Source organism: Triticum aestivum, chromosome 7B (assembly GCF_018294505.1).
Source record: "Triticum aestivum cultivar Chinese Spring chromosome 7B, IWGSC CS RefSeq v2.1, whole genome shotgun sequence".
Lineage (NCBI taxonomy): Eukaryota > Viridiplantae > Streptophyta > Magnoliopsida > Poales > Poaceae > Triticum > Triticum aestivum.
In genome coordinates, this window is record NC_057813.1 from 700,047,889 (window position 1) to 700,057,690 (window position 9,802).

Here is a 9,802-nt window from a genome sequence, read left to right on the forward strand (position 1 = left end):
TCGGCTCCAGAGCCGATGAATGTGCGGCCTCCGGGGCGGGGTCTATCCACCCGTCCTCGGACGGCACGATCTGCTCCAGATTAAAGGTCGGGGCAGCCACAGGTGTGATCTCCCGAACACTGTCCGATGGAAGATCTAAGTCATGCTCGTCGTGACTGTTCGGTGTACCTGACATGGGCTCGAATATGTCGAAGATCAAGCCTCCGCGGATGTCGGCAGTGTAGTTCAAGTTTCCAAACCTGACCTGACGGACAGGGGCGTAGCTATCGATCTTCTCCAGATGGCCAAGCGAGTTGGCCTGCAATACGAAGACGCCGAATACGAAGATCTGTCCGGGGAGGAAAACCTCACCCTGGACCGCATCGTTGCAGATGATTGAAGGAGCCATCAAGCCTTATTGTGACGACATAGTGGAACTCTCAATGAAAGCACCAATGTCGGTGCAAAACTGACGGATCTCAGGTAAGGGGTCCCGAACTGTGCGTCTAAGGCTAATGGTAACAGGAGGCGGGGGACATGATGTTTACCCAGGTTCGGGCCCTCTCGATGGAGGTAATACCCTACTTCCTGCTTGATTGATCTTGATGATATGAGTATTAAAAGAGTTGATCTACCACGAGATTGTAGAGGCTAAACCCTAGAAGCTAGCCTATGATTATGATTGTTCTTATCCTACGGACTGAACCCTCCGGTTTATATAGACACAGGAGGGGGCTAGGGTTACACAGAGTCGGTTACAGAGAAGAAGATCTACATATCCGAATTGCCAAGCTTGCCTTCCATGCAAAGGTGAGTCCTACCCGGACACGGGACGACGTCTTCAATCTTGTATCTTCATAGTCCAACAGTCCGGCCAAAATATATAGTCCGGCTGTCCGAGGACCCCTTAATCCAGGACTCCCTCACCCCCCCCCCCCCCCCCCCCAAGACACACACACACCCCAAAAAACACACATACACATCTGTGATCCTTCTACGGCAGGATGACCCAAGCTATTCTGGGTGCCTTGTGACACCTTGTACTCTAGCCTCTACAATAATGCCAATGTCATCTTCTTCCACCCCCTGGCTCACCATTGTTCCCCAATTCTCAATGGGCGTGTGCAAGAATAACAGAAGTGGAGAAAATAAAAACGGTTAGATGCTCAAATCTAAATAAAGTATATGCAAATAAAATCAATTATGTTTGAGTCAAAATTATTAGACATGAGTGCAAAGGAAAAAACTCTCAAATCATCAAATCATGCCCCCCCGAATCGCCTCGACGACACTATTGTTCCCATCTGGTGCCGCCTTTCCCCACCTGCGAGTCATCCCGCTACCACCCGCGTTTCCCTTTCCCTGCAGTCAGATCATGTTGTTGCCATTGTCCTTGCCTGCTACTCCAATCGAGAAATGGCCGTGCTGCGAGACAAACGATGACAAGCACGACCTGCACCCCATAGATTGCGGATGGCAAACGCTTGTTCATAAGGCCATGTTGATTGTGTACTGGTTGCAATATTTTTTTTCCTCCTCATTGTCAAGAAAGATCTAAAGATAAACCAACCCTCTCATCTTGCTATGTTAGAGCAAGAACAATGAGAAATGTATAGGACGAGAAATGTAGCAGCCCAGCGGTAGAATGAATTCTTTAAATTCATAAACAAAACATATTGGAAAACCCAATGCAAATTTTTCATATTAAAATACAACTTTAATCTATTCATTGATTTGCTTTAGACTATGTTTGGATGTATGAATTGGAAGGCACAATACTGCATTGGGCTGAATACCAACTCTCCAAGGAAACTGAAATCGGTCTGAATACGAATTATGTGCTTTGGTTGTTCACTGAATTGCCCCATGGAATCTTATAATTAGGCTTCTATTTCAAATCCAGTTTGGATGACAAACTTCGGAATTGCATATATACATGAGTAGGCAGATTATGCCTTGCTCTGCATGTATCAGAACAAAATCTACATAATTTGCGACTATATTCAAAGGTCCATATACCAGTCAAATGCATTCAAATGATTCTAGGAATGCACCACCACAGCAAAAATGTTCACGCAATGGATGCAACAATTATTTTCTAGGACAATAAAGCAGCAAGCACATCGGCAACCATCATTAGAAGCACTAGCAGCAGAAAAGTCCTCCCTGAATAAAACTCACCACCCAATTCCCAGGGAGAGTTTCTCTTCTTCTCCACGACATAGGAAAATCCATCACAGTAGCTATCAAGGATAGCAATACCATTCATCCATCTCTCTCTCTCCACGAGCGCTACTTATCGCATTCAGCAAGACCGAAGGTTCGTCCCGCCGAAGCGTTTCTACCAATCGGGCCGGCCCACTAGCGCACAGTGAAACAGAAAAATAAGGAAGAAAATGAGGAGAGCAACTAGTTTGACGAGCACTTCTTCGGAAGACTCACAACGATCATCGTCACTTAGCGTGCTCTCAGCCGCCGCCACGTGTCGCGCTCTGGACGCTCGCTTCGGGGTTTTTTTCACACGCGTTTTGGTTCATTTTTGGTTCTCATTTTCTGGTTTTCATTTTCTGGTTTTCATTTTCTGGTTTTGTTGTGTGAAAAATGAAAATTTTACTATGTTTCATTTTTGGTTCTCATTTTCTGGTTTTGTTGTGTTTCTTTTGTTTTTTGTTCTACATTTTTTTATATTCCGAAAACATTTTTTTACTAAGTGATCGACATTTCTTGTATACACTTTCCACATTGTCCGAACGTTTATTTAACATTTTATAAATACTTGTTCAACTTTTTTTAATACTTATTCAACATTTTTCAAAGTTCAACATTTTTCAGATAATCGTTCAATATTTGAAATACTTGTTCAACATTTTCCGAATACTTGTTCAATATTGATAATACGTATTCAACAATTTTCAAATAATTTTTTAATATTTCTAAATACTTTTTCAACATTTTTCAAAGTTCAGTATTTTTTAATACTTATTCAACATTTTCAAATACTTGTGCAGCATTTTTAATATACTTGTTCAACATTTTTTAATACATATTCAATATTTTTCAAATACTTGTTAAACATTTTTTTAAACTTGTTCAACATTTTTGAATACCTATTCAACATATTTGAAATACTTGTTCAACATTGTTTAAATACATGATCAACTTTTTGCATACATATTTGAATTTTACTGTATAAATTTTGTGTATAGATGATAAAGAATTTTTTCAGTATGCATTCAACATTTTTTTTTCAAATGCTTAGTGTATATTTTTTAAAATGTTTTTTTACTTTGATTGACAGTTAGGTCATGTTCCGTCTGTCGGTTTATGCATCATGTTCTAAGCACATGGCTGGATGGCTAGCATCACAGCTCCTAGCGAAGCAACCAAGGATCAAATCCTGGAACCTACCAGTTTTTCTTTTTCGGTCGAGTTCAAATCTCGGAGCCACAGATCCATTCCAAAGGAGTGAGCAGGGCCGGCCCTGGTGTATGGTCAGAGGGGCGACAACCCATGGCCCAGGACGGAGGGGGCCCATGATGTAGTATAGATGTACTCCCTCCGTTCCTAAATGTAAGTCTTTGTAGAGATTCCACTGGATGGACTACATACGGAGCAAAATGAATTAATCCATACTTAAAATACATCTATATACATCCGTATGTAGTTCATAGTGGAATCTCTACAAAGATTTACATTTAGGAACGGAGGGAGTATAATATAGCTGAGTGAGGTGTCGCGTGCATGGAGGACTCTGGTCGCCGTCATCGAGCTCGTGGACCCACGATGCGGTTCGAAACCTATGGTTGGATGTGTGAATTGGAGGACACAACATTGCATTGGGCTGAATACCATTTCTCCAAGGAAACTGAAATCGGTCTGAATACCAATGATGTTGTTTGGTTGTTCACTAAATTGGCTCATGTAATCTTATAGTTAGGCTTCACTTCCAAATCCTGTTTGGATGCCAAACTTTGGAATTGCATATGTAAATGAGTATGGAGATTACTTTGCTCTTTGTGTATCGGAACAAAAGTTGCAGTCTCTGACTATATTTGCATGTTTATATAGCAGTCAAACATATTCGAATGATTCTAGAAATGCAGCACGCAACAAAAATGTTCACACAATGGCTGCAATATTCTTTTCTAGGACAATATAGCAGCAAGCACACAAGCAACCATCATTAGAAGCATTAGCAGCCGAAAATTACTCTCTGAATAAAATTCATGGGCAAAAACATTCAGCGTTCTTACAGACTCGGTGGCATTCAGCGACAGCAAAATTCAGTAGCAGCAGAGCACCACCCAATTACTATATTCACGTGTCTATACAGCAATCAAACACATTCGAATGATTCGAGGAATGCACCACCACAACAAAAATGTTCACTTAATGGCTGCAACAATTCTTTTCTAGGACAATATAGCAGCAAGCACATCAGCAACCAGCATTAGAAGCACTAGCAGCAGAAAATTCCTCTCTGGATAAAACTCACCAGCAACAACATTCAGCGTTCTTACAGATTCAGTGGGATTCAGTGACTGGAATCTAGCATTGCGTCGATTGGGCCTTCGAGTTCGAGGTATGTGCTAGAAGGGGTGCGTCGAGGACCTGTTCATGGCTGGCGACATTACTGCAGATCCCGGAGCCGCAGATTCATTCCAGAGTGAGGTGTCGCGTGCATGGAGGACTGTGGTCGCCGTCATCGAGCCCCGTGGACCCATAATGCACTTCGAAGCCTATGGTTGCCTCATGCGTGGGGTAGCTCCTGGCCGACCGCCGGTGTCGAGCTCCTGGGCGCCGCTGCTCTTTTTCTTTTTGGTGAGGGGCGCCGCCGCTCTTCTCCTCTCCTCTTTTCATTTTCTAGATGCAGTGAAGCGATTTCAGACAATGCGGAGGTGTGCGGGAATTGAGTCAAGTTTTTCCCATCATTTTTTTCATCTAAAAAAAGTGGTCGTATTGGGGACTGGCGAGTACCAATTGACAAATCCAAAGCCGGAATACATTTAGCCAAACGCAATTAATGTTTATTTTCATTCCATTTGCAACCCCGGCGGATATGTATAGACTATGGGAATATAGCCGTTGTTGAATAGAGATGTTGAAGATTAGTCGTTGAGATATAAATGTTGGAGAACGAAGTGCTAAGAATATAGCTGTTGTTGAATAAAGACGTGGGAGATTAGTCGGTGAGATATAAAGGTTGGAGAATAGAGTGCCAAGAATATAGACGTTGTTGAATAGATACGTTGGAGATTAGTCGGTGAGATATAAACGTTGGATAATAGAGTGCTAAGAATATAGCCGTTGTTGAATAGAGACGTTGGAGATTAGTCGGTGAGATATAAACGTTGGAGAATAGAGTGGTAAGAATATAGCCGTTGTTGAATAGAGACGTTGAAGATTAGTCGGTGAGATATAAACGTTGGAGAATAGAGTGCTGAGATATGAACATTTAAAAAAATGTTAGATAATAACGGCTAGAAAATAGACGTTGCAATATAGACATTAAAAAAATAGATTTGTCGTGCATTAAGTGGGGATTTAATGGCTCCATTCCGCTGCCACTATATATAGATGTTCACATAGTCGAAGGAGGTATGAACGTGTCCAAATCAAAAATAAGAAGCTTGAGAATATCCCAAATCATCAAAGCCTTGTTGTCCTGCCTTACCGTGCTACCACTCTCTGCTACCCTCACCTCTCCGCCCTTTCGCACCTCCCGAATCACCTAGTCGCCATTTCAGCTTCTTCACTGCTCCTGGTTAGTTTTTGCACTCACAAACCATCATGGCCACGCCCCAGAACACACCGATGCTGACAGCATCAGTCTGCGTCCCAGAGACTGTGCATGGTACACACTCCTTCAAAATCGACAGGTACGACCTTCATCGGGGTTTCGATGTCGGCAACTGCATCCAGTCCGCTAACTTCACTGTTGGCGGCCATGAATGGTGCATCCGCTTCTACCCCGACGGCTACAACGAGGATAACAAAGACTACGTGTCAGTTTTTCTCCAGCTCAAGACCAAGAACATTGAGGTGAGGGCGATATACAATCTGATGCTGGTCAATCAAGCAATACAGCCGCCGGTGTTGCCTTCCAACTTCGCAAACTTCAGCGACGGACCTCCTGTGGTGTTCGACACTCGCAATGACAAACTCGAGGCATGGGGTTTTGTCGCATTCAAGAAGAAGTGGGAGATCGAAGGCTCATCATACATTTTGGACAACTCAATCATCGTCGCATGTAACCTTACTATTATCACATTAAAGGATGCCAAGGAGGTGGAAGCTGGGTTGGTCGGTGACATCCAAGTGCCGCCATCCGAATTGGTTGCTAACCTTAGTAAATTGTTGGGATCTACAAAGGGAGCTGACGTGTGTTTCAAGGTCCAAAATGAGGTATTCCATGCTCACGAGATCATCCTCGCGATGCGGTCGCCGGTCTTCTGGGCGGAGTTCTACGGGCCGAAGAGGATCGAGCATAGGCACGTCAAAAACATTGAAGATATGCAGCCCGGTGTCTTTAGAGGACTGCTCCACTTCATCTACACCGACTCGTTGCCTCCGATGAAGGACCTCAATGCTGGTGGGTACGAAGAAATGCTCGGGCATTTACTTGTGGCTGCAGATAAATATGACATGAAAAGTATGAAGTCAATGTGCGAGAGAAAACTTTGCCAGAGGTTTGATCAAGAGACTCTGGCGACAACATTTGTTCTGGCCGTCCAGTACAATTGCAGCATCCTCAAAGATGCTTGCATTAAATTTATCAACTCCTTGAGTACTGTGGATGGTGTGGTTGCAAGTAAAGGGTATCAACAACTAAAAAGAGAATGCCCTACTATCTTTGCCGAGATGTGGGAGAAGGCATCCAAGGCTCGAAAATTTTAGATGTTCACTCTAGATAAATTCTCCGAGTAGTTACTTCACTTGATGCCATAGCAACCTGAGATCATTATTTTGTCTATTTGTTTTGGAAAATTGTAAGTTCTACATATGCTATACCAACAGTATCCAATTAGATGCTTTTGTCTATTGATGAGCATCACATTTACCATTCCAAAGTAGTGCTCATTTCATTTTTCAAAGTAGTGAGCCATTGGCTACCAAGACCACATCTATTGTGGATTGTAGTGCATCGTTAGAAAACAGAAACTGCAAGAAATTCATTGATTGATCCAAAAATTGTACATTATAAAGTAAAATACACCACAATTTCTAAAACAATTCGAGGGGTGTCACGTAAGTGATAGTATAATGAAAATTCAAATTTGGGTCCTAAAAGTTTGCTAAGTGTGCCACTCGCGATCCTATTCGTGCTACATCAGCTTTGACTTGCACGGGTCGCAAGTTTACCACTATCATGTGGCGAGTTTTTCCACAACCCCCCCTCCCCCCCCCCCCCCCCCCCCGCCCAAAAAAAGGTCATATGTTTCTAAATTTTTACCCTACAAACCTACGCAGGTGTTGTCTAGCCATCAATCTGACCAACCCTTCCATCCCATTCCCCTTATTCTCTCGCATGATCCAATCATTGCCATCCCGCATCTGTGTTGCCACTAATTGTGTTGTGACATGACCAGCTTCATCTCGCTCTTCTACTTGGTTCGCCACTGCTACTGTCAGCTCCACCGCGTGTGGTAGTGAACCACGGTGCAGAAGGGGTCGGGGCCTCTCTACTGATGGTACGCCTACCGATGTGAGGATGCTGGGCGCTGGCACCAGGCCAGATGAAGATGCGTCCTACCACCGCGGCCTTGCCGTGACAAGTATATTTGTTTTGACTATCAAAAATTACTTTTTTATGACAATGGCAACTCTATTTATTTGACAATGGCAAATTTCTTTTTTGCACGGTGTATTGTTTTCGTTATCTCACCATGGCAAATTTACATTGTAGACCATCGCCCATTTTATTTTTGGACCAAGGCAAAAGTCTTTTTAGCTTTTGCCATGTCACACAATATAGTTTTGACCATATTAGTAATAAAATTCTTGCCATGCACAAAAACATTTTATATAAGGCAAAGTTGTTAAAACATTTTACATGGCAAATTCACTTTATGGCCCTTGGCAAATTGCTTTTTTTAGACAATGTCAAACTTCCTTTGAGACCATGGAAAATTTATTGTTTGGACCATGGCAAAATCATTGCTTGGACCATGGCAAATTTGTTTTGTTTTGGACAATGGAAAATTTCTTTCTAAACACCAAGCAAACTTTTATCTTATACAATATCATATATTTTTATTTAGATTTTTTGTAACATTGCAAATTTGTTTATCAAAGCATGTTGAAAGGGCATGTAGCCCCTAAGTGTGGTTTTGGTGATTAATGACAATCTCTATGGACTAATGTTTTCATTGAAATGTATTTGAAGGGATTGTCCATAGATGGTGCATCAAGGATATTAGATGGAATCAAGGATAAAGTCCATATATATGAAGATATGTTTGCTCTAAGTATTCGTACTAATTGACAAATTCCTATGGAGCATCAAAAGCATTGAATCCTATATGAAGAAATGTCCCATAGTGATGCATGAAGCTTGTTGGATTTATGTGGGAAGAATGCCATAAAAATATTCGAAGAAGTCCTCATGGTATCCCTCTTTGGATACACCATGCGCACGGGCCTCCTGACCCCCGTGCGCATGGGGTCAAGTGTCAACTCTCTGGATACACCGTGCACACGGGGTCCATGACCCCCGTGCACACGGGACCTAGGTTTTGGCACTCGAGGCCCCATATCCAGTGAGTTTTCAAGTTGGTCTTTGGGGATTTATGTTGAAGCCATCAAGATTGATTTTAATGTCTAACCAAATATATTCAAGGTGGAGTTCGTTAGAGGATCTCAAAGATAGACATATGTGGGCTTTTAAGGATCAAGAGCTTGAGAGTACAATCAAATAGAATAATTCAAGTTATGGTTTCAAGACAAGATCATGGTAAGCTCATGTGTTGGGTTTTCGGTTGATCAAGTCTTGAAGCAAGCAACTAGAGTGAAGAATTCATTGTGCCTCTCAAGAGATTATGATGGAGTTTTTAGAGAGAAAATGATGACCAATATGATATTCATAGTCAAACTTGATATGGTCATGAAAGAATCTTTGGTGATATCTTTCTTGAAGCAATGAAGGGAAATGAAGAGTTCATTGTGGCTTTCAAGAAACCAAGGTGGGACATGAAGTAAAGATGTTGGTTGACCAAGATGAAGCTCAAAGATTATCTAGATGGTCAACTCTCAAAGCGCAATCTTTGTACCACATGGGATCAAGTGATCTAGTGGTATGGTAAGTAACTGTGAATTGTGCTTTGCTAGCTAACCCATGCTATGTGCTTTCTATGTCTATGTGGGTTAGCTGTTTCTCATGGGCTTGCATCAAAAGATAGATTTCAAGTAGCCTATGTGTGGATGACATCAAGTGGTGATGGTTATCGGGTTCGAGGAGTCCAAGTGCAAGATGAGAAGCCGAAGGTTATATGCTATGAAGTTTGTGGTACACATCATGATAATGTGCATGTGAAGATGGGCTTAAGTTAAGGCGTCCCTCATTGCAATATGAGGAAGCATTTCGAGTATGTTCACCAAGTGATTGTGGACAAGAAAAAGATACAACTTGGGGCAAGAATCAAAGTCATCACCAAGCTCAAGCTGAATGTGCAAGGCAAAGGTATACCTTAGCTAAGTTTTCCTAGTTTTTCCGGTCTCATGGAGCTTGGAGGGAGAGTGGATTATAGGTTTGATAGTCGTACTATCAAGAGGGACTTTCAGGCGAGTAGCTTGATCACATTGCATGTAGAGAGCTCAAAACTTT

The 9,802-nt window shown here is 42.2% G+C and overlaps 1 protein-coding gene across 1 annotated transcript; it reads left to right on the forward strand.

Annotated features, from left to right (window-relative positions):
- The first annotated feature begins 5,769 nt into the window (after positions 1 to 5,769).
- LOC123158511 (BTB/POZ and MATH domain-containing protein 2-like) lies at positions 5,770 to 6,876 on the forward strand. Its single transcript, XM_044576467.1, has one exon. The coding sequence runs from the start codon at positions 5,770 to 5,772 to the stop codon at positions 6,874 to 6,876; it is 1,107 nt and encodes a 368-aa protein (XP_044432402.1).
- Positions 6,877 to 9,802: the final 2,926 nt, after the last annotated feature.

Coding starts and splice junctions, on each gene's coding strand:
- LOC123158511 (XM_044576467.1), top strand. CDS start 5,770: ATGGCCACGCCCCAGAACACACCGATGCTGACAGCATCAGTCTGCGTC.